Source organism: Microplitis demolitor, chromosome 10 (genome assembly GCF_026212275.2).
Source record: "Microplitis demolitor isolate Queensland-Clemson2020A chromosome 10, iyMicDemo2.1a, whole genome shotgun sequence".
NCBI classification, from domain to species: Eukaryota; Metazoa; Arthropoda; class Insecta; order Hymenoptera; family Braconidae; genus Microplitis; species Microplitis demolitor.
Genome location: NC_068554.1, coordinates 10890194 through 10916449, shown reverse-complemented (window position 1 = coordinate 10916449; position 26256 = coordinate 10890194). Strand labels below are relative to the sequence as shown.

The window sequence follows — 26256 nt, the reverse complement described above, 5'->3', positions numbered from 1 at the left end:
ATGATGAAAACCTTCCGAAAAAATTTGTCTTACACATTTTTTCGGAAGCTTTAAAAATTTCTGTAATGACAATTGATTAATAAATTAAAAGAAAAGTAAAATTCAAAAATTCGTTTAGTACGGCCCAGCCTTAATGTAAAATGAAAATAATAACCTCACAGTCGGCCACTTTTGTTGGTCAACATGAACCGCTTCCTTAGCCTGGTGCCTCGAGAAATGTTTTCTTCTACACTGAGAAAATAAAATAATATTGTCCAAACAAGAATTTCTTGGTTCAAGAAATCCGTTCAAAATATTTCTTTTATTATCATTAATTATCAATTTCTCGAGAAAAGAGCATCAAGTTTATTTTTGTTATATATGAATTTGATTTATTACTAGTAAACAAAATAAAAATTATTTCCATCAATTCTACGAATTCTTGAGACAAAATTACATATTCTCGAAAATTATCAAGAATATATGTTCTTGTATCAAGTAAATATTCTTAACAAAAGTATTTTTGTTTCTCAGCGTAAAATTTTTCTCGACTAAAATGAGTGCTGACTTCTTAAATAACTTTATCTTATCAATTTCACCAAATTTAAAATTTTGCATCCATGAAATATTGTAAATTAAAAAAAAATGCACTTAGTTTTAGTTCATTTTTAGTTTTTAAATTAGTTACGATTTTAGCAATTAAATTTGGTTATAATAAGGCGAGTGAAAGGTAAAAGCATCAGATAGTACACACGATTATTATACCCCTACCATCAGCCGAAAAGAGGACACTCAATACGCTCTCAGCAGTCTGACTAGTTTTACTGATGCAGACTTAGATATATTTATTTTATACTAAACCTTAGTAGTTCTATCGAAACTATTTTTTATATTTTCGATTATCTCATGGAATGATGTTCTTTACAATTATATATCAAACTGCGCAATTACAGATAATAACATAGTACAAACTGAGTATGATAAATAGTCTAAATGTTGTAAGAGTTCTGTTATGTAAAAACTTTACCTTAAAAATATAATAATGTTCAAATAAAGTTTTGTCGTTTTGGTCATCCTTAGTATCATAAATGTCACAATGGCTTTCAAAATATAGACAAACGGTATTTCTTAAATATAACGTAACTATAAAAAATAAATTAAGTAACAATTAATCACTTTAATAATGTCCAAACCTAATATGTTATAATTTTTTTTTCAGACCTATCAAATAAGGTTAGCTTTTATGATTTTGCAAAGCAAACAACCAAGAATCTGCATGTTAAAAGAAACCATCCGTAAATATAAAATCAATACTGTGCATTCATTTATTAAATGAAAGAATTGCTAATAAATTTTTACTAAAAAATCTAAACTTTATCGTAACAAAAATTCTCCTATAAAAATATACACACAACAAATGAGTAAAGGTGCAAATGTTTAAATTTAAAAAATGCACGACAAAACTGGAGACTCACCTAGAATTAATTTTATCAAAAATATTTTTTCATCACGACGTCTTAATTTACCATCAACAACAGTCTTCACTGGAACAACAATAAGAACAAAGTTAAATATTAATAATAGTAAAAATACAATAACTAATGAAATTGGTAGTTTAGGATTAATTCCACAATCGCGTCCGCCAAATTTACCCGCTAAAAATTCTCAAGAAGAATCATTGCACCGTAAACAACATGACGCTATTCTGGATGGAATAAAAAAACGTGAATTACGTGAACAAAAAGATAATAATAAAAAACGTGCTCAACAGTTAGAAGATGAAAATAAACTATCGTCAAATTTACAGTACTGGTATCAAAAAGTAATACCAAATTTCATTCAACTCAAATCGACCACCGAGGTACATGATTTATGGTGGCAAGGAATTCCATCAGCTGTTCGAGGACGTATTTGGTGCCTAGCCATTGCTAATAATTTAAATTTAACTGCCGAAATATTCGTAGATTGCGTAAAAAAGTTTAACACCAGTAATCACATAGAATCAGCATCAATCAAATTAGATATCACGCGTACATTTCCGTCATTACAAATTTTCCAAAAAGACGGACCACTATTTGAATCTCTTTACAATTTGTTAGCCGCTTATTGTATTTTCAAACCAGAAATTGGGTATGTACAGGGTATGAGTTTTATTGGAGCCATGTTAATACTTAATATGGATGCTATTGATGCATTTATTTGTTTAGCTAATTTATTTAACAATAATTTATATCATAACACAGCCCTTACATTGAATGAAATTAAAATTAATAATTATTGGGGTATTTATAATGAATTATTATTTAGAAATTTACCTTGCTTACATAAACATTTTTTCGATATCAATTTGACACCAGATTTTTATTTACTTGATTGGTTATTTACAATTTATGCTAAAGCAATGCCACTAGATGTGACAAGTCGAATTTGGGATATTTTTGTACGAGATGGCGATGAATTTTTATTTAAAACTGCTATTGGTATTCTAATTCTATACAAAAACGAATTATTGAGCATGGACTTCGTGCATGTTGCACAGTTTTTAATCAAACTACCAGATACGATTAAAGTTGATGATTTGTTTAAGTGTATTAAGTGGGTAAATATGAAAATTGGTGATAGGACTTTTGATCAAATGATTTTATTACTGTAAATAAATATTTTATTGATTTAAAAATATTTAATTCTTTACAAGCATCTGAAGAAGTAAGACTCTGTATTTTAAACGATGGCTCATCTTTTCCAAATATTTAGCTGGTTATTCATAGCATAAAAGCATACAAAATTTCATCATATATGTATATATGTCAGGGTCAGCGAGTGAAACTAAACTAGTTAACAAAACTAAAAACTGAAAATTAATTATTCCAGCAGTAAATGTCTTTTTTAATTGATAAATAATTTGATAGATATTTTTGTTTTTTCTATAGGCTATAGTTAGAGGATCTTCAGTGCTGAAACATGAAGATTTTTTTACTTTTATTTTAGTAAATTAACTCTAAGTCTGGGTCGTACCTATCGAACTTTCGAATTTTAGATTTCTACTAATTTATTAATTAGTTATAATTGCAGAAATTTTGTTAGCTTCTGACCAAAAGCAGAAGATGAACTTTTTCGGAAGATTTTTATCATTTGAGTTCCATATATATTTACAATGTAATTAAAAATCTCAATTTCGAGATTTCGTTCGTATCCTATTCGTATAGATACGTCCCACTCTTAAGTGTAGCTAACTCACTTCACTTGTTGAGCTTACGAACATTAAGCCGGGCCTGTAGTTGTTTTTTCCAAGCTTTTCGCTCAAACAAAAACTCTAAACACACATAAAGAACGAGGCTCGATGTAATATTCTATAATTTAACAAGCTGTGGGCTAGTATTAAAATTGTTTTGAATCGATGAAAGTGTGTCACGTCGTCTAATAAACATTTCTGGTAAGCTAAAATATGTATACTTCCGACAGGCTTGAAAAATTTGAAAACTTTTGATTAAATCATATTATCTGCCTAACTGAATTTTGATCTTTGAGTTCGAATTTTTTTACAAATATTGATGGAGAACTAATTGAAAAAATTTGAGTAATTTATTAATTTTTTATGAAAGTATCATATTTTTCTTTTTAATTGTGATTAAAATTCATACGTGCGACTAAAAATAGTCAATTGATTTTTTTTGACATTCACAAATATCTCAAATTATATAACACACATACATATTCAATCAGAAAAATTTTAAAGGCTGAGGAAAAAAATTGTGCAACGAGTTCGAGAAGTTAATTATTGCTGTTCTAGATTGTATTTATGATAGAATTCTTTCCTATGTAATTAATAGAAAGTTTTTTTTCTTCCTTTTTCTATTATAAACGTATCTTCAAAATTTTTCGTATTCTGCGTAACCCTGGTGGATCTGACTTTACGGTAAATTACCAAAATCCGGGGTAAATTACGGTATTCACACAAATTTCGATACTGTATCACAAACTATGCTGTTTTTATGATAAAATGTACGGCCAAAATCGGTGTTTGGCGGTATTCTATGGGAATGTATCTTAAAGTGTGGTACTCTTACGGTCAGAATTTAGTTTTTAACTGTGAAACACGGCATTCAGCAAAATGTAAGCATACATGCCCGATAAAAAAAAATTTTATACAGTTGTATACAATTGGATAGAAAAAATGGCCCGATCCAATTGTATACAATCGTATATAATTATATCTAATTGTGCATAATCATATACAATCGTAGATAATTGTATCCCTGCTTAAAAAATCTCATAAGCTCCGATAGCTTCTTATAAATTCTCATAGGAATTTTATGAGAATCAATGAATTCTATGGGAAGCGGGAGTCCTCTTCTCATAGAACTTACTGAATTTTATGAGATTGTATAGGAGGTATTTAAAAAAATTATTTTCTCATAGATTCTGATAAGGGATTCTTCATAAGAATCTATCGGAAAATACAAATTTTTATTAAAAATGAGTTTTTATAAGGTTGGATGGGATAAAATATTCACGGGATTTATAGGGATCTATAAGAAAATAATAAAATTTACAAAATTTCTATTCAGTTGAGAATGTATGAGGAAATGATTTAGTCACTAACAAATGGAATCTATGAGAAAATAATAAAATTAGCAAAATTTTTGTTTCAATGAGAACGTATGAAGAAATCATTCCGTCAGTAATGATGGGATTCTATGAGAAAATAATGGAATTGACAAAATTTCTATTTGGATGAGAATGTATGAGGAAATGATCCTGTCACTAATAATTAGATCCTATGAGAATATAATAAAATTTATAAACTTCCCGTTTGTTCTCATGAACGTATCCGAAAATATTTTTACCAGTCACAATTGGATTCTAAAAGAAAATAATAAAATTTACAAAATTTCTCTTCTAATAAGAACGCATGAGAAAATGATCCTGTCATTAATAATTGAATTTTATGAGAAAATAATAAAATTCATCATATTCCCGTTTGTATGTTCAATGACTTGTTGTCTCATGTAAGTTACGGTATTTACGCATATAAACATATTAGTCTAGTAAACAAGTGCCTTTTTGACGAAAATCTGTCCAAGACCACCGAAAATTATGATTAAGGTCTGATTTGATTGGAAATGGCATCTATAAAAAAAAAATTAAAGTAAAAATTTGAGCCTGGCAAAAATTGTAAGTTATTAACAATTTAGAAAAAAAAAAAAAAGTGGTTTATATTATAAATTATTGTTATACTAATTCTAGAATATTTGATTTCTTGCATCGTTTAATTCGTTCTCTTTATTATTCTTTTCTTATCTTTACTAATTATTTAACTTTAATTATATCTATGTTTCCAATCTTTCAAAATTATTTAGAAGTAAATTTTAATTTTTCTTAATAATACGTAGTTATTCTTACATTTTTTATATTTTTTTACATTTAATTAAATCAGATCATGAATTATTTGATGTTTATTTTAGTTGAGAGAAAAAAAATTTATGGAAATTATTGACTATTATTTATAGTTCGCTGTGTTTGGTAAATATATAAAAAAAATTTCGAAAATTTATCAATTAAATGTTGTATTGTCTTTATGTGCGTTTTTTTTTTTTTTTTTTTTTTTTCTTTGTGTGATGTGGTCTCGTGTTTTTGTCATTTTCGTGCATATCTGTGTATTCCTTCTTTATTTATGTTGTTTTACCTACAGTTCGTAGTGGGCTTTCTGTATTTGGCTGGGGTGTTAAAGTCATTAGTATGGGTTTCTATTGGTTACGATTTGTCTTTGTCTTCGAGTTGGTTTCCTGCGTAAGTTTTGGAAGGGCACTGTCGCGCAATGCGTTTTTTTTTAAATTGTCGAGGAAAAGAGAGAGAGAGAGAGAGGAACTTAAACTACTTATAAGCTACTTTAGCTCTGTCACAATGGATGAGTTTTCTTTTTCCAGGTTTATATTCAATTTCTATATCGTTTTTATTTGGAAAGATTTCGGTAATTTTATAAGGACCTAAGTAATTATCATCAAATTTACCATCTCTCTGATTCTTTACTAAAAATAAATTTTGACCTATTTTAAACTTTACAGGATTTATTTTTTTATCGTATCGTACTTTAGATTTTAATTTTGAATTTTCTAAATTTTCTCTTGCTTCTTTTCTTGATTCTAACAATCGAATTGCGAGTTCTTTAACGTAATCTGCGTATGTAGGAATATCATCTAAGTATGAAAATTCTGATGGTAATCGCGCTTCTTTACCAAAAACTAATCTATATGGGGTGAACTTTGTACCTCCCTGGCGGTTTTGAATCACGGTGGAAACACGGTGGTAACACGGTGATTCCACGGTGGTTCAACGGCGATTCCACGATGATTACACGGTGATTCCACGGTAATTCCACTGTGGTTCCACGGTGGTTCTACGGTTATTCCACGGTGATTACACCGTGATTACACGGTGGTTACACGGTGATTCCACGGCGATTCCACGGTGTACTCACCGTGGTTACACCGTGTACCCACCATGATTCTACTGTGTACCCACAGTGATTCTACGGTGTTCCCACGTGATTCCACGCTGCACCCACCGTGTTTTTACAACTGATTGAGGAAAAGAGGCTTATTACGGATAGACTTATGACGGGTAGCCGACTGTAAATAAATTGAAAAAATTTTCAAATATAAATTTATTTAACTTTTTTTATTGTTTTCGAACATCGTATTATTATATAATATTATAGTTATTAGAGCTTTAATGATGTTCGAATTTTCAGGGTCAGTGATAGACAAAGTGCACAAGCCGTATCAAGTTCACTGTTGTTACCGGTGTAGTGGTGAACTCCAATTTTGGCAAGTACGGCACAATACTTGATCTCAAATTTTCTAAAAAAAAAAAAAAAAAAAAATGACACAGTTAATATATTTGTTAACTTTATCAAGTAAATTTTTAATGAATTAAATTATTCATCAATCGAAAATTTCTTATTTAAAAAAAAAAAGAAACAAATTTAATACTAATAAAAATGCATACGTATAATTTTTCAACATCTTCGCATGCATATTTTTAAATAAAATTGTATTTTATTTTACAAAGAAAAAAAAAATTCTTGGTGCAAGAATAATTTTCTTTTATGAAATGAAAACCAACATTAAATAAGAAAATTGTTGTTTTCAATATATAGTACTAAAAATTTCCGTCAGTAAGTTAAAATTTCCTCGAGACAAATAAAAAATGGTAAGTTAAAAAATCATTTTTTTCCGTGTATGAACAAAAAAAAAACTTGGCATTGGTTGGCCTTGCGGGCCAGCCCCAAAACTTTCCGTGGTTTTAGAGCTACGAAACCTCGTTAATATTGTGAATACATTTTCGAGCTCTTCAAGCTCGTAAACACTCTGCACTGCAATTGTTTTCTATTAACTTTTGAAGCACACACAAGTTAAAGTTATATGTTTAAGTTTGGAAATTTATAATTATTAAATTATCAAAAATAATAAATTAACAAGATATTCTTAAATTTTTTTTCACGATTATCTTCAATAAAATAAGTGTATTCAGGCAGAAATCAATGTTCATGACCAAAATAAGGATTAAAATGAGCTTTCAGTCAGATTCAAGGTAATATATAAGATATCCTAGAAAAATGTTAAAACGCTGTTTCTTCAATTTTCCCGATGATAAAATTATTTAAACTAAAGAACGAGTTGCGTTACATTTCGTGGTGATCGAAAGAATCTATGAAGATGAAAAGCTAGTATGATTTTTTGACCATTTGGTAAAATATAGTCTGTTATCCGGGAAAAACGAGATAAATTGTTATTTTTTTTATTTGTCGACGCCGATATCTTTTGAACTAATCAACCGATTTTAATGTTCAATGCGTCGATCGACACGTTTTACTTAGTTTCAAAGTTGACTAAATTTTGAAATCGATCGGATAACTCACTTCAAAGATAATCGAAAAAAGGGTTTTTCACCATTTTCTTCTCCAACGATTTCTCTTGAACAAATTAACCGATTGAGACAGTTAAGGCGACAATCGACGCGCCTTATTGAGTTAAAGAGCTGCTTAGATTTTGAAGTCTATCGTACAAGTCGTTTCTGAGAAATAAAAAAAAAATTTTTTAATTGTTTTTTTCGTAATTCGCCAATATTTTCGAGTCTATTTGATTAAATAATCTGAATTTTTCCAAAAAGTTGATGCTCAGCATGCTCTTTCGATTGCTGCCTTAACCATCTACATCGGTTCATTACTTGAAAAGTTATATAGCGTTTACATCCACACACACCACACACACACACACATACAGACACTCAGACATCATTCTGAAAATAGTCAGAATAGCTGAAAACTCTATTTTCGGAAATCGAGGTGAAAACAAGAACTTCCCGAATGTTTAAAAATTTACAATTTTCTTAGCGGGACGTTGAAAAAAAATTTTATTAATTCTTTACCAGTAATGAAGGACTCTAATATATACTTGAAATAATTAAATAAAATTTTCAGTACATACGTTATAAACAAAAAAAATCATCCCCTCCGATGTTCCCACTATTTGATCCAGGAAAAATTCCACTTGTTTTTTTTTTTGGATATGGTGAAGGATTACCGATTTCCATCATTTTGGGATGATTTTTTCAACTTCCTGCGGCACTCTTTGAAACAATCGCTTAACCAGGACTTCAAATAAATCGAAATATCATCCGAAGATCTAGGAGCATATTGTATTTCTTTTTTACTTTGTAAATGCAGGCAAAGTTCTGAAAAATTTAAAATAATTTAATTGTAATGAGATTTTTAAATAATGCAATCACATACATATTTATTACGGTGTCCCTTATTTTCAAAATTAGATTTTTTTACTTGGCCATGATTTAAATTATTTATTTGTTACCTAAAAGTAATGATAAAAATTTATTAAAAAAATTTATTCCAATGTGTTTAATCTTGTCTAAGTAATGATTCTATCCCATTTGAGTATAATGATAAAATTTTTATTGCTTACTTAAAAATAAGTGTACAGCTATAATTAATACACGCTGTTGTACGAAATTTATCGCTCTTCAAAAAAGGTTCCTCACGGGTTTTTCGTATATCCAATCATTTAAGTGATATCAAAGCTGAAAGTTTAATGTATTTAAGAAATAATATTTATCGTTTAAAATTCTATAACTCTTCAGCAAAAAAATGAATACTTACGCACTATACATTATTTTATCTCAAATTCACTGCTCTACAAGAAATGTCTCTTATTTTTTTTTAATAAACCTGACCGTTTAAGAGATATGTAAGCTTTAAGTTCAAAGAAAATTTTCGCAAAAGAACTTAAAATTTTGCTCTAATGATACAGAAAATTCTTCTTATTTCGAAAATAAACATCTCCTAAACCGTTCAGTTCATTAAAAAAACACAAGAGATCTTTTTTGTAAAACAGTGGATTTCTGACAAAATAATGGATAGTGTGTAAGTATTCATTTCTTTACTGAAGACTTATAGAATTTTATACGATAAATATTATTTTTTAAATATATTTAACTTTCAGCTTCGATATTTCTTAAATAGTTAGATTCACGAAAAAAACATAAGACATCTTTCTTGAAGACCGGTAATTTACCTACAAGAATTACGTATCTGAAAACGAAACGAGAATGAAAAAAAATGATATAATTTCACTGCTTAAGGGTAGTTCCGAAGGTTGGGGGTAGCCTCAGATTTTCGGCTGACATACCAGCATCTATATGTGAAACATTTCTAAAATCTACTCATCCAGTAGATTTTTTATCAAATTTTTTTTTTTTTTTCGTTGTGCAAAAAACGTACTGATCTTCAGGTACATCCAAAATTTGTATTAGTTATAGCTGTACACTTTTTTTTTCAAGTAAGTAATATAATTTTTTTTATTGTACTAAAATGTGAAAGTATGATTACTTAGGCAGGGTTAAACGGAAAAGGAATAAACTGTGTTATTCATTTGGAGTCACAAACAAATGATTTAGATTATGGTCGAGTCAATAACTCTAATTTGGAAAATAACGGGCACTCTACTTTTCATATCATTTCATATTCGTAGACACAGATAATATTTTATTATGAATACTTCATTTAAAGTTCAATAATTTTATAATATTTTCAATTTGTGACGAAATAATGACTTTTTCATGATACCAGCATCGAAACTCCAAGTTTCAGTGTCTCTACAGTTTGTCAGAATAAGCCAATTTCAGGTCCGTGCTACGGTAAAGTATTAACGAATTCGTAATCAGCAAAAAACTTCATACATCAAACAAAAACTCATTTATATTTCCCAGTGTTTACTTATATTTGATGTTTATTTAAGTCTTTGGCTTGGATTTGATTATTACTTATTAGTCACCACATTTAAATACTTCATTCTCTAATTGTTTTCCGCATCATCTTCCCAACATCTTCGTAAAAAACAATTTAATCGAGATTTTAAAAAAAGAATGTTAGACTGTAAATTTTTTACTTTCATGATCTTTCAATTACAATTTTTTGGAGCTACGGTTATCGTACAATCATGAGAAATAGCGCGAGACTAAAATTTTCTACATTTCTCTTTTTCTTTCGAAAGGTCCACGGGCCGAGGACATTTTTTTCAGCTCAATCAAATTATAGGTCTGTCAGCAAATTTATTCAGCTTTTATTTCCTTGCATGACAATTTGTTAATAAGATATCAGTCTCGAAGCGAAAAAGGATCCTTTCAGCTTTGATTGGCAATCAAAGTCACTGTTTCAAATTTTTTGTTGAATTTTCACAATATTGTATATAACGCAATAAACACATACATTTATGTTTGAAAGTTCATTGCCAATTTTATATTGAATTTTAAATACACGTCTTTTAATTTTCAAATACATGATTGTTAAAATCCGAAGCGTATATTTGTAAGTCATAAGCGTGCGTTTTAAATGCTATACTATATTTGTAATAACAATTTAAAAACAAATATGTTCATTACGTTATATATTATATTTGAAAAATTGAAACAATTATTTCAACAGTGTATATTTACATGGAAATCGAAAGCTATAAGGTATAAAAAGGTATAAAATGTTGATTGATAAACTTATAACTTTAACATTTTGTAAATTGTCATCATTTCTTAACAAACAATAAGCAAAAAATTTTTTCATGATACTAGCGAACAACTGCTAGCGAATTCGTAATTCACAAATACCTTCGTACAGTGGGCAGAAACATCCGTGTTTCTTCCCAAGAAAATTACTGAAAAAAATATTTTTGTCTTCTTTACTATTTAATAAGTGACATTGAACTATTTAATCTGTAAATCATAGATTTGTCGTTCTCAAACAGTTCTTCGCATCATCGGGTTGAAATAAACTTGTTTCTTACTGGCTGCTGACACTAAATCTTGAAGTTCTGATGCAGGTAATCATGAAAAATATAGTGGGTTACTCAGGATAAAACACGATTTCAGACTGCGGGTGATGTCAGCCTCGGCTCGGGCAGCCAACCTTATCCTAGTCTGAAATCGTCTTGTTTCATCCTTTGTCACACAATATACTGTTTTTTAATTAAGTATTGGTTTTGGTGAGCAATTATATTTTTTTCTTTATTAAATGTATAAACAAAAGTAGAAATTTCATAAATATTTTCAAGTTCAAACCTATTTTAATATTCAAGTCACTATTAAATTTTCATGTTTTTTAACATTATGCCCCATCTTATTTAGTACTTTAATATTTAACATTTTTCTTCTATTATAAAATAAATTTTTGCTTATTAGCATTATGTTAAATCACATTCATCGTTTTAACACTTAAGTACACATTTTAATAAATATAATTTTAAAAAATTTCTAATAAATATTGAATAAAAAGGCATCTGGCAGCCAGAATGGAAGGCAGAATCTTTAAAGGCGTTCTGAAGAAGTTATAAATTTTGTAAAGTTATAATTGATAGAATGCAAATTTTCCGATAATGGTGTAGCAGTGAGATTTAAAAATTATTTTAATAGCTACCAAATAAAGAGAACGGAATAAAATGATGTGAAAATCACAGGTAACCAGTTATTAAAGCCATAAATAGTAATTTTCTTTATTTTACTTAAATTTTCAAGTCTATCAAGTTATTGGAAGAAATAGTCAAAACATACAATATGGTTGAAAATGAAAGCTTATTAAACAAATTTTAAGAAACTTTTTAACGAAATTGTCATTCGCTTTAGTTTAAAAGTTAGATAAGCTTCAATAGCGAAAATATGATTTTTTGTAAAATCTGGAAAATTTTAAACAGTATTATAATTCATTTCATTGTGATGGCAGACCAGTTGGGGCGGACCCGTTTCGTTTTTTTTGTTTTATTCTTACAACTATTGATTCCTTATATCTACTACTATACTAGCTACTATTTATCTAAATTACTACTATTTCTTATACTATGACTACTTGTTAACTACTAAACCTATAACTAGGATGCTTATTCTAACTACTATTTATTACTGTACTTAAAACCTACTTTTTTATAATAACTAGGACTACTATTTAATTACTACTTATTTACTATTTGTGATATATTACTATTATTATTATTACTTACGACTAAACCTAAAACTAGGGTACTTATTCTAATAACTATGACTACTTAATGCTACTTGTAACGATTAACGAAACCTAAAACTATGGTACTTATTATAACTACTATTTTGTACTTAAAACCTATTTATCTAATACTAATTACTACATGATTGAACATTTAGCTCTATTTCTTTTTGAATATACTAAACTATCACTATAACTATTTAACTTATTGTAACTATGGCTGTGTATTACTATTACTAAGTTTTTTTATAAGATTTTGTGTGATATTATGGTTATACGAGTGAATAAGTATGAGTATATGGAAGCGCGCGGAGTGAAATTATTCTAAGTCCCGAGCCGACAAAGTCAAAGGGAAAGGAAAAAAAACGTGAAAAATAATTCCATGTGAATCTTTAAAAGATTCACAGAGATCGAAAGAAATATAAAATAAAATAAAATTATGAAGAAAGTTGAATTTAACTTAGTATTTTAATCGCGCATTCTTCCATTCTCTTTTCGTTCGCTCGCGAGTACGGCTAATTCCTCCGTAATCAAATGTTTGCTCAAACTCTTAAACACATTCTTTTTCTTTCCGAATCATTCTTTATATTATATTTTTCAATTCTCACTGATATTAAAGCACAAAAACTTAGAAGAAATTCAATCTCGTGAATAATATTTCATCATTATTTTATTTTCCTTTGATTTTTGTCGGTTTGGACTTAGAATAATTTCTCGATCACTACGCTTCAGACAGCAACACTAGGTGGCGATAAATTTATCCTTTTCCGTATGTGGGACGGATGGCTCAGGTAATAAAAGCGCTCGGTAAAGCTGGTATTGGCAACTTAGTCTCCCGAGACGTTTTCTGGAGGAAGACCATTCCCTGGACAACATCTGGAACTTCGACTACCCCGAGTCCGACCGGACCAAGGTAAGCGAAATTTTGATTCTCGGGGAGATTTAAGGGTCCCCACTCTGAGGCCTTCTGCCAAGGGGTGGTAGGTAGAACTAGCCGTGTAGGTGGGGGTTTGACGGAGACCATCCGCTTACCCTCAGGGAAGGGGAACTCGTGCAGGGCCGACGGGGAAGTCGACCAGACACCCCTGAAGCATCCGGGAGAGGGGTAGACCCGCGTTACTAGTCCGCGTAAATTGTGTGTGTATGGGAATTGACCGCGTAACCGTGTGTACGTAAAAAACCGTAATCATTTATTGTAAAGGTAGTAGAACAAGGGCTCGAAGCCTATGTAAAGGTTTGATTTGAATAAACTTTAAAGTATTACATTTAATATTGTCTATCTTTTGAAAACCCCCTTTGTTTTCAACCCTGGACTCCGGCGAGCTAAACCGAGCCAAAGGGGTAGTTTTGTATATCTTCTAATTTTGCTTTCTGGGATATTTTATTGGCTAATCATTAAATTTCCTTGCATTCAGATATTATTTGTCTATTTACTGTTTTGTCTTTTCTGGTTCTGATTTGGTTCATTTCCGACTTATCAATTAATAACTTTTAATTGGCAGCTGAAATCAACCCCAGTTTTACCCGTTACATCATTTTTTTATTTATTATTTTAAGTTTCATATTTTTTTACTAACATTTTTTTTTTAATATCCCGCTTTTATCTTAGATGTTGATTTTTGGCAAACATATTGATACGCTAGTGCTGCCACCAGTAGTTGATAGAGAACCAATGAAAAAAAAAATAACAGTAAAAATAGCAGCTAAATTTTTCACGAATACTCTGTTTTACGTCGTTAATTAATTACAATTAAACTAAAAGGATTCAGATAGTAATTTTCATAAGGGATCTTGTGATAAAAAATACAAAGACAATAAAAAAAACGTTAGGCCGATTAATTATTTCCTTCGAGAGCTATCGTGCTTACGAACTTTCATACGTAACAATTGACAGCAATGGTTTCTTGAGTTCAAATAATTTATTTTCAACGAATAAAATAATGAATTGAGTTATTTTTGGGTTCAAATTGTTCCTTAATAAATGTCCTATATGCTAGTATACAATTTTACCTATCTTGGTGTTAGAATAATAGTTTAGAAAGAATTCTATGTGAATAAAATAGTCGAAAAAAAAAAACCGTTCGTAAAGCACCCTCAGCGCTTTTGCGCTTGAGGTGTGCAAAATCTTCATATTTACTATAAATTTGACTTCCAGCTGCAATAACTTTTCAACAGATGAATTTATCAAAAAAAGATAAGTGACTCTTTCGTTCAGCATTCAATTCCCTACAAAAATATGACGGCTAATTTTTTCTACAACGCATCGTTCGCTACTTTCATAAAGTCAGAAGACGTAAAAAAAAATGTTGGATAATCCAAAATTGCACACCTCAATCGCTCATTTTATTTTTAATCATTACTTTTTTTTATTATAAATTTTTATTAAACTTTTCAATTATTAATTTGATTTTTTTATTTCTTTATTCGAGTTTAATTTTTTTTTTTAATATAAATTTTCTTTAAATATCCCGCATTTTTGTTGTAGATATCGCTCTTTTTTTTCAATCCTACTGTTTTACACTAAAGCTGCTGCCAGTAGTTGATGGGGAGAAAAAAATAAAAAAAAAATTTACTTTCCTAATAATAACAATAGTAAAAATAAAAATGGTCGCTAAACTTTTCGTGAATAATCAATTTTACGTTTTTAATTAATTACAATTAAACTAAAAGGATTTAGACAGTAATTTTCAATAGGGTTCTTGTGATCAAAAATACAAAAATAATAAAAAAAATCTGGTTGTCGGATGACCCTGCGGGCCAGCCCTAAAACTTCCCGCTGTTTTCGAGCTCTTCGAGCTCGAAAATACTTTTGTATTCCATTGTTTTCGAAAAAACCGTTTTTTCACATTTCTTTCTCCGACGATATCTCTGAAACTAATTGACCGATTAAGACGATTGAGGTAGCAATTGACGCGTTTTATTAAGTTCTAAAGCTGATAAAATTGTGAAATTGATTTATCCAATCGTTTTTGAGAAATTTCAAAAAAACCAAAAAAAAATTTTTTCTTCAATTCTTTCGTCAACGGTTTCTCTCGAACAAATGAACCGATTTTGATGGTTGAGGTGGCATTCGACGCGGCTTATAAAACTTTACAGCTGATTAGATTTTGGAATCAATCTATCGGCCAAATTTAAAGTTATTAAAAAAAAAAAAACATTTTTGAAAATTATTTATTTTTGGAATATCTCTGAACGAGCGGTACCGATCAAGTTTAATTTTGTCTCGGCTTCAAGATATTGACAAGCCGCATCGAATAAAACCTTAAAGTTCAAAATCGGTTCACCCGTTCAAAAGATACAGGTATTTACATACATACATACGTACGTACACACATACACTCGGACATCATCGTGAAATTAGTCAGAATAGCTTCCTAGGACCTCAAAACGTCAAGATTTGATAGAAATTAGATTTTCGAAAATCGGACCGAAATCAATAAGTTCCCGAATTTTTGAAAATTTACAATTTTTGTAGCGGGAAGTTAAAAAAGTTAGGCCGATTAATTTTGTCTATCGAGAGTTATATGGTTTACCAAGTTTCATACACCACAATTGACAACTCGTGTCACTGAGAGTAAAATAATTTATATTTAATTAATTGAACAATTAATCGACTTCATATTGGGTCGAAATTATTCTTTAATAAATTGTCTTTATGTTGGTATAAAATTTAACCTATTTTAGTGTAATCTAAAAAGTCTAGAGATAATTTTATGTGAGTGAATGAGTCAAAAAATTTAGAGCGACCATAAAGCACCTTCAGCGCTTTCACGCTTGAGGTGTGCAATTGTTATTTTCTTAAACATCCGATTATATACATTAGGTTTACCCAATAAAACTGACCGTTTTTTTTTCGAGACTCTTATGAAAATTTCTTGGTTTAAGATGTTTTAAGAAGCCTCTTCAAATATCAGCTTGATAAAAAATTTAGAAGAGGTCGCTCACGAATTTTAAAAATATCATAAATAATTGAAATTCGAATTTTTTATTTCTAAATTTCTTCATTCTCGTGGCAGCAATAGCTTATATTTGTAAAATTATTACTATGCTGAAAATTTCAGCCCAATATTTTGATATTTCAACGGCGCTGAAGAATTTTGAATATTAACTGATAATATGTAACTAACTCTTTGAATTGGTTTTTGTATTTTTTGTACAACTTAATTATTGTTATTTCACTTTAATATTACTTTTGCATAATCGAAAATATACAGTACAGTCTTCAACAATAAAATTGGGTCAATTTTGAATAAGCAAAAAAACCAAAAAATTGAATTTAAAAATTAAAAAAAACTTAGTGTCTTTTTCTATGTGTGTGTCTTGCTGCCGATACTTGTGACCAGATTTCAATTGCAAGCCTACTGCAAGCCTTAGACAAGAAATTCATACCAGATTATAATTCAATTCTGAAGTAAGACTATAGTTGATGATGGTTGCGTATGGCTTGCTCGAGATCTGCTCAAGGCTTAAAATTGACCTTGAGTCTTCAGCAGATCTTGAGCGAGCCATGCATAAGTACCTACTGTAAGTTATACGGATGCAAGAAATAGGTCAGACACTTTTTCATTGCGCCGTGCTCAAGATATCTTTATTACTGTTGCGTACGATACCATGAGCAAGACATACACAAATCTTGACATAGGTTTCTTGAAACATGATCTTGCGGAAGACATACGAAGAAAAAGACACTAGCGGCTAGGGGTCTTGCTCAAACACGTGTTAGTAGGGTATGTAAATAACTTATTGTTTATATTTTTCGGGTTACATTTTTAATTATTATGACACAAATTGATGATGAAAAAATCGAGAAGCTTTATTATTAATATTCAAGGGTCACTCTAAAACGTCTAAGAGACAGTACTCGAAAGCATTCAAAATTCTAGAGCGACGTTTAAATATTTCAATATTGAAAAGTAGTCATGATTTCATAAATATAAACTATAGCTGCCACGAGAAAGAAAAAATTTTGAACAAAAAAATCCGAATTTCGATAATTTTTTATATTTTAAAAATTCGTGAGTGACCTCTTGAAAATTATTAATCGAGCTAATTTTTGGAGAGGTTTCTTAGAACATCTTAAGCCTAGCTAAGATAGCTAGCTAGCTAGCTAGCTAGCTAGCTAGATAGATAGATAGATAGATAGATAGATAGATAGATAGATAGATAGATAGATAGATAGATAGATAGATAGATAGATAGATAGATAGATAGATAGATAGATAGATAGATAGATAGATAGATAGATAGATAGATAGATAGATAGATAGATAGATAGATAGATAGATAGATAGATAGATAGATAGATAGATAGATAGATTAGATAGATAGATAGATAGATAGATAGATAGATAGATAGATAGATAGATTAGATAGATAGATAGATAGATAGATAGATAGATTAGATAGATAGATAGATAGATAGATAGATAGATAGATAGATAGATAGATTAGATAGATAGATAGATAGATAGATAGATAGATAGATTAGATAGATAGATAGATAGATTAGATAGATAGATAGATAGATAGATAGATAGATAGATTAGATAGATAGATAGATAGATAGATAGATAGATAGATAGATAGATAGATAGATAGATAGATAGATAGATTAGATAGATAGATAGATAGATAGATAGATAGATAGATAGATAGATAGATAGATAGATAGATAGATAGATAGATAGATAGATAGATAGATAGATAGATAGATAGATAGATAGATAGATAGATAGATAGATAGATAGATAGATAGATAGATAGATAGATAGATAGATAGATAGATAGATAGATAGATAGATAGATAGATAGATAGATAGATAGATAGATAGATAGATAGATAGATAGATAGATAGATAGATAGATAGATAGATAGATAGATAGATAGATAGATAGATAGATAGATTAGATAGATAGATAGATAGATAGATAGATTAGATAGATAGATAGATAGATAGATAGATAGATAGATAGATAGATAGATAGATAGATAGATAGATAGATAGATAGATAGATAGATAGATAGATAGATAGATTAGATAGATAGATAGATAGATAGATAGATAGATAGATAGATAGATAGATAGATAGATAGATAGATAGATAGATTAGATAGATAGATAGATAGATAGATAGATAGATAGATAGATAGATAGATAGATAGATAGATAGATAGATAGATAGATAGATAGATAGATAGATAGATAGATAGATAGATAGATAGATAGATAGATAGATAGATAGATAGATAGATAGATAGATAGATAGATAGATAGATAGATAGATAGATAGATAGATAGATAGATAGATAGATAGATAGATAGATAGATAGATAGATAGATAGATAGATAGATAGATAGATAGATAGATAGATAGATAGATAGATAGATAGATAGATAGATAGATAGATAGATAGATAGATAGATAGATAGATAGATAGATAGATAGATAGATAGATAGATAGATAGATAGATAGATAGATAGATAGATAGATAGATAGATAGATAGATAGATAGATAGATAGATAGATAGATAGATAGATAGATAGATAGATAGATAGATAGATAGATAGATAGATAGATAGATAGATAGATAGATAGATAGATAGATAGATAGATAGATAGATAGATAGATAGATAGATAGATAGATAGATAGATAGATAGATAGATAGATAGATAGATAGATAGATAGATAGATAGATAGATAGATAGATAGATAGATAGATAGATAGATAGATAGATAGATAGATAGATAGATAGATAGATAGATAGATAGATAGATAGATAGATAGATAGATAGATAGATAGATAGATAGATAGATAGATAGATAGATTAGATAGATAGATAGATAGATAGATAGATAGATAGATAGATAGATAGATTAGATAGATAGATAGATAGATAGATAGATAGATAGATAGATAGATAGATAGATAGATAGATTAGATAGATAGATAGATAGATAGATAGATAGATAGATTAGATAGATAGATAGATAGATTAGATAGATAGATAGATAGATAGATAGATAGATAGATTAGATAGATAGATAGATAGATAGATAGATAGATAGATAGATAGATAGATAGATAGATAGATAGATAGATTAGATAGATAGATAGATAGATAGATAGATAGATAGATAGATAGATAGATAGATAGATAGATAGATAGATAGATAGATAGATAGATAGATAGATAGATAGATAGATAGATAGATAGATAGATAGATAGATAGATAGATAGATAGATAGATAGATAGATAGATAGATAGATAGATAGATAGATAGATAGATAGATAGATAGATAGATAGATAGATAGATAGATAGATAGATAGATAGATAGATAGATAGATAGATAGATAGATAGATAGATAGATAGATAGATAGATAGATAGATTAGATAGATAGATAGATAGATAGATAGATTAGATAGATAGATAGATAGATAGATAGATAGATAGATAGATAGATAGATAGATAGATAGATAGATAGATAGATAGATAGATAGATAGATAGATAGATAGATTAGATAGATAGATAGATAGATAGATAGATAGATAGATAGATAGATAGATAGATAGATAGATAGATAGATAGATTAGATAGATAGATAGATAGATAGATAGATAGATAGATAGATAGATAGATAGATAGATAGATAGATAGATAGATAGATAGATAGATAGATAGATAGATAGATAGATAGATAGATAGATAGATAGATAGATAGATAGATAGATAGATAGATAGATAGATAGATAGATAGATAGATAGATAGATAGATAGATAGATAGATAGATAGATAGATAGATAGATAGATAGATAGATAGATAGATAGATAGATAGATAGATAGATAGATAGATAGATAGATAGATAGATAGATAGATAGATAGATAGATAGATAGATAGATAGATAGATAGATAGATAGATAGATAGATAGATAGATAGATAGATAGATAGATAGATAGATAGATAGATAGATAGATAGATAGATAGATAGATAGATAGATAGATAGATAGATAGATAGATAGATAGATAGATAGATAGATAGATAGATAGATAGATAGATAGATAGATAGATAGATAGATAAGATAGATAGATAGATAGATAGATAGATAGATAGATAGATAGATAGATAGATAGATAGATAGATAGATAGATAGATAGATAGATAGATAGATAGATAGATAGATAGATAGATAGATAGATAGATAGATAGATAGATAGATAGATAGATAGATAGATAGATAGATAGATAGATAGATAGATAGATAGATAGATAGATAGATAGATAGATAGATAGATAGATAGATAGATAGATAGATAGATAGATAGATAGATAGATAGATAGATAGATAGATAGATAGATAGATAGATAGATAGATAGATAGATAGATAGATAGATAGATAGATAGATAGATAGATAGATAGATAGATAGATAGATAGATAGATAGATAGATAGATAGATAGATAGATAGATAGATAGATAGATAGATAGATAGATAGATAGATAGATAGATAGATAGATAGATAGATAGATAGATAGATAGATAGATAGATAGATAGATAGATAGATAGATAGATAGATAGATAGATAGATAGATAGATAGATAGATAGATAGATAGATAGATAGATAGATAGATAGATAGATAGATAGATAGATAGATAGATAGATAGATAGATAGATAGATAGATAGATAGATAGATAGATAGATAGATAGATAGATAGATAGATAGATAGATAGATAGATAGATAGATAGATAGATAGATAGATAGATAGATAGATAGATAGATAGATAGATAGATAGATAGATAGATAGATAGATAGATAGATAGATAGATAGATAGATAGATAGATAGATAGATAGATAGATAGATAGATAGATAGATAGATAGATAGATAGATAGATAGATAGATAGATAGATAGATAGATAGATAGATAGATAGATAGATAGATAGATAGATAGATAGATAGATAGATAGATAGATAGATAGATAGATAGATAGATAGATAGATAGATAGATAGATAGATAGATAGATAGATAGATAGATAGATAGATAGATAGATAGATAGATAGATAGATAGATAGATAGATAGATAGATAGATAGATAGATAGATAGATAGATAGATAGATAGATAGATAGATAGATAGATAGATAGATAGATAGATAGATAGATAGATAGATAGATAGATAGATAGATAGATAGATAGATAGATAGATAGATAGATAGATAGATAGATAGATAGATAGATAGATAGATAGATAGATAGATAGATAGATAGATAGATAGATAGATAGATAGATAGATAGATAGATAGATAGATAGATAGATAGATAGATAGATAGATAGATAGATAGATAGATAGATAGATAGATAGATAGATAGATAGATAGATAGATAGATAGATAGATAGATAGATAGATAGATAGATAGATAGATAGATAGATAGATAGATAGATAGATAGATAGATAGATAGATAGATAGATAGATAGATAGATAGATAGATAGATAGATAGATAGATAGATAGATAGATAGATAGATAGATAGATAGATAGATAGATAGATAGATAGATAGATAGATAGATAGATAGATAGATAGATAGATAGATAGATAGATAGATAGATAGATAGATAGATAGATAGATAGATAGATAGATAGATAGATAGATAGATAGATAGATAGATAGATAGATAGATAGATAGATAGATATAGACGTAGAGAAACCAAGATAAAATTATATTTTTTCGGAAATATTAATTTACCTCTTCATTATTTTCAATGACATTGGATTCTTCTAAAAGTTTTTTGCATTGAGATGTCGTTTTTCCAATTTTTCGTATATTATTAAGGCTCTCAGTAATGCTATTGATTTTGTTTTCAAGCAATTGAAGTTTTTTTGCGACCTTGACATTAAACGGATTTAGCTTCTTGAACTTCTCTTCTTGCAAAACATGGAATTGACTTGCAGTCGATTTTGATAAATTAGAGATATCGTTAAAAACCCTGCGATCCGAGTTACTAGGTTGAATCGTTTCCTTGATAAAAAAAAAAATTGTCGATTTTTTTTAATCCACATATATATATATATATAAAGATTGTTTTAATGAATTTTTAAATTTTTCATCGCCAAAAAAAATTGATTTCTTTTAGTTTTGAAATTTTTTATTTTCCTGTTGTAATTGAAGAGTTTATATTATTTGTCTGTAACTAATTAACATCATCACTCATCTGTAAATAGTCAACCCTTCAAGTGCTGATGTCGTCATCTGTCCATATAGCAGTAAACTTAATTTTTTAGAATTATTATTATTATTTTTAGTATTTTACGCTTCAATTGTTCATAAAGATGTATGTAAAATTTAAATTTCCATTTTTAATGTTATAACATAAGAGTGCGATGTGTATACTTTTTAATTTTTCAAACTATTTTGTTTTCTTTTTTTGTTTTTAATTATTATGTGTGATTGCTTTACAAACTAAAAATTTTGAAACTTACCAAAGGATCTGATTCATCCGCTTCTGTTCCATTGTCACTTTGACTGTGATCTGATTCTCTATGGTCTTCGAATTCTTCACTGTCTTGGATATAAGTATTTGAGACTGAATCATTTTTTTCATTTATTTTGCTACTTTCAGTGTTGCGTGGAGACAACATGACGCTGTAGTATTCAGATGACCTTTGAATTTTCGCTGATTGCACTTTTTTTTGTGCATTCTGATAAATTAAATATTTTAATTAATTTTTACCTATTAAATGTAAACTAAATCCTTGAATTTCAAACGGATTAATTAAACGATTGGATATAAGAAACGACTTTATACAAAACAAAGTTATCTCAAATTACGCATACATTTTTTCTATCTACTACTTTAGTAGAAAAAAAAAATTTTTTTTAAAACATTTGAAAAACCTATAAGTATCGCTAGTAAACGGTTAATGACAAAATATGAAGAAAAAAAAAATTAGAAAGATTTTATTGAAAAGCAAAGACCAAATTATTTTGAATACTAACAACACATATAAAAAAAAGCCTCTAGCATTAAATAAAAATCTATAATCTAATCTAAATATATTGACAATAATGTGTGATGGTGTTGTATTATTTTTACCGCGATTCGACCGTTTTTTTATATATAAATAATTAATAATAATAATAATTAATTAACTATACATTATTTATGAAAATAATGTTAATATAAAGTATAATTCATTAAATCACATTGTTCTTGTTAAAAAAATACTATATTAATGTAATTTCAAATTTAACTTACATGTAACCATTACTTAATATTTTAAAATTTATTGGTAGTTTTGAATAATTAGGTAAAGATTAATACGAACCTCTTTCTTATAAGTCTTTCTACATTTTTGCAATGTTGAATTTTGTGGACTGTTAGAATTAATTTTTGCCATTACAATCCGTTTTTGGCTTTCGTATTTATCTCGCAATTTTAATCGGTCATCTAAAAATAATGTTTTAAATTATAAATATATTATTTTGGGAATAAAAATCAAGTGTAATGAGGTTTTTAAAAAACTCATATAAATAAATATAAAATTACACACATAATCAATTTTTCAAGAAAAAAGAAACTTGATAATGTTGTTTATTGATTAATTTCATCAACTAAAATTAATTTCATACAGAATTAAAACAATTTACATATTTTAATAATTATATTAGTAGATTAATGAAAAGAATACCGTTTGTATCAATGATCTTTATTCCATCAAAATTATAGGTACTGCTTCTTACACACAAATTATCAAAGTTCATATCTTCATCAGTAATATGTTGAAATTTGTTTTTTCAATCCAACTTGAATAGGCATTTTGTAGGTATGACAAAATAACTACCCTGGGCATTGGCGATAAGGGCATATCCTTTCATTTTCGAATAATTGTATTCTGTTCTAAAAAACAAAAAAAAAATTTTAATTATTATTATTATTGATAATAGTAATAATAATAATTATGTTTAAATAAAAAATAAATCCAGCCAATACCATATGAGATTCATAACCAAAAACTGTACGATAGTTCAGCAAAAATAATTATTCATAAATGTCTTAAAATATTTTTTTAATTTTTATAAAAAATTAATCATTCAAACAAAAATAACTTAACTTAAAAATGTTGTATGGCTTATGCTTTTAGAACTGGAGAAACGAGGCATGGAGTAAAAAATATTTCATTTTTGATTGCTTTACCATTATTCAATGTATGCAAAGGAGTTGTTGTAGAGGCAATGCATGCAGTTTATCTTGGAGTAATTCAACGACACACGCAATTACTTCTTGGTAAATTTAAAAATACAAAACGACCATATTATGCTGGAAGTACCACTAATGTTAAATTAATTGATGAATGCCTGTTATCTATTACGCCTCTATCTTGTAGATCACGAACACCAAGGTCTATAACAACTCATCAAAAATGGAAGGCATCAGAGTGGAGAAATTGGTTGGATTATGCTCCAGTATGCTTGCAGAGTGTATTACCTACAAAATATGTAAATCATCTGGCACTTTTGTCACAAGCAATTCATTATTTGAATAGTGATTCTATTACATCGCATAATCTAAATCGGTGTGAAAAGTTACTAAAAGAATATGTGAGACTTTTTGAAACATATTTTGGAGTTGAAAATATGACTTTTAATATGCACTCGCTCACACATTTGGTACAAGTTGTACGGAATTGGGGTCCAATATGGGTACATGAAGCATTTATTTTTGAATCATGGAATAAAAAAATTATGGACTACGTAACTAGTCCATATGCTAGAGCTGAGCAAATCGCAACACGCTTTCTCACACAAAAATTTTTAATTTCTACTGTATACGATGATACCGTATCCTCGAAAACGAAACACTTCATTGCTAAACAAATAAAAATACCTATTGAAAGAAAAGATAGTGATAAAAATAGATTGATTGGTTTAGGGAAATGTACAGATCGTTCACCGACTGACGATGAACGTACTGCACTAAATAGAGCTGGTTATGAACCTACATGTATGAAATGTTATAAAAAAATGAAATTAAATAGCGTAAAATATGATTGTCAAACAAAAAAAAAATTTTAATTTTGTGATTCTATAATTTATGATGGAAATGGAATATTTGGAATTATAATTACAATTGCTCAATTCGATAATGGTGATGAAACAATCGGTGGTATTTTTATTGAGACTATGCAGCATAACAGATTTGCATTTAACTCTCAGTTTATTAATCAAGTAACTCCATCGAATGAGTTATTTTTTATTAAAGAATCTCCATTTATAAAACCTGCGATTAAAGTAGCTACAAAAAATAATATATACATTATGAGACAAGCTAATTGCTGGGAGACTGATTGATTTTCAATAACGTACTAATTATTTACGAAAACAAGCATTAAAATCTACTTGTAATCAGTTTCGCAATAATTAACTACTTGAATCACATATATTGTTTTTCACGAAGTTATTTTACTGGCAGGTTCGATCAAATTACGATTTTTCAAATAAAATAATGCATTCTATGCCGTGACTTGATATACATATACATTAGGGTGATTCGTTTGAAACGACTATTTTTTTTTCTGGTCCATCGACGGACTAACGTTATCATAATGCTATTCGCCCATAAAATAAGTGTGAAAAATTTCATTAGGATCCGGTAAGAATTGTAGCCGCAATCGTGTTCTCAA

At 28.3% G+C, this 26256-nt stretch overlaps 1 protein-coding gene across 3 annotated transcripts; it reads left to right on the top strand.

The window, feature by feature from the left end:
* The first annotated feature begins 131 nt into the window (after nt 1-131).
* LOC106693138 (TBC1 domain family member 12-like) lies at nt 132-26229 on the top strand. Of its 3 annotated transcripts, none has more exons than XM_053742409.1 (3): nt 132-1118; nt 1199-2109; nt 24718-26229. In XM_053742409.1, the coding sequence occupies exons 2-3, from the start codon at nt 1430-1432 to the stop codon at nt 25646-25648; spliced, it is 1611 nt and encodes a 536-aa protein (XP_053598384.1). In that variant the 5' UTR covers nt 132-1118; nt 1199-1429; the 3' UTR covers nt 25649-26229. The 3 variants fall into 3 exon arrangements, with proteins under 3 accessions (XP_053598384.1, XP_053598383.1, XP_053598385.1); XM_053742408.1 differs by having other exon boundaries at nt 134-1100; XM_053742410.1 differs by lacking the exon at nt 24718-26229 and adding an exon at nt 6731-6803 and having other exon boundaries at nt 145-1100.
* The last annotated feature ends 27 nt before the right edge of the window (nt 26230-26256 follow it).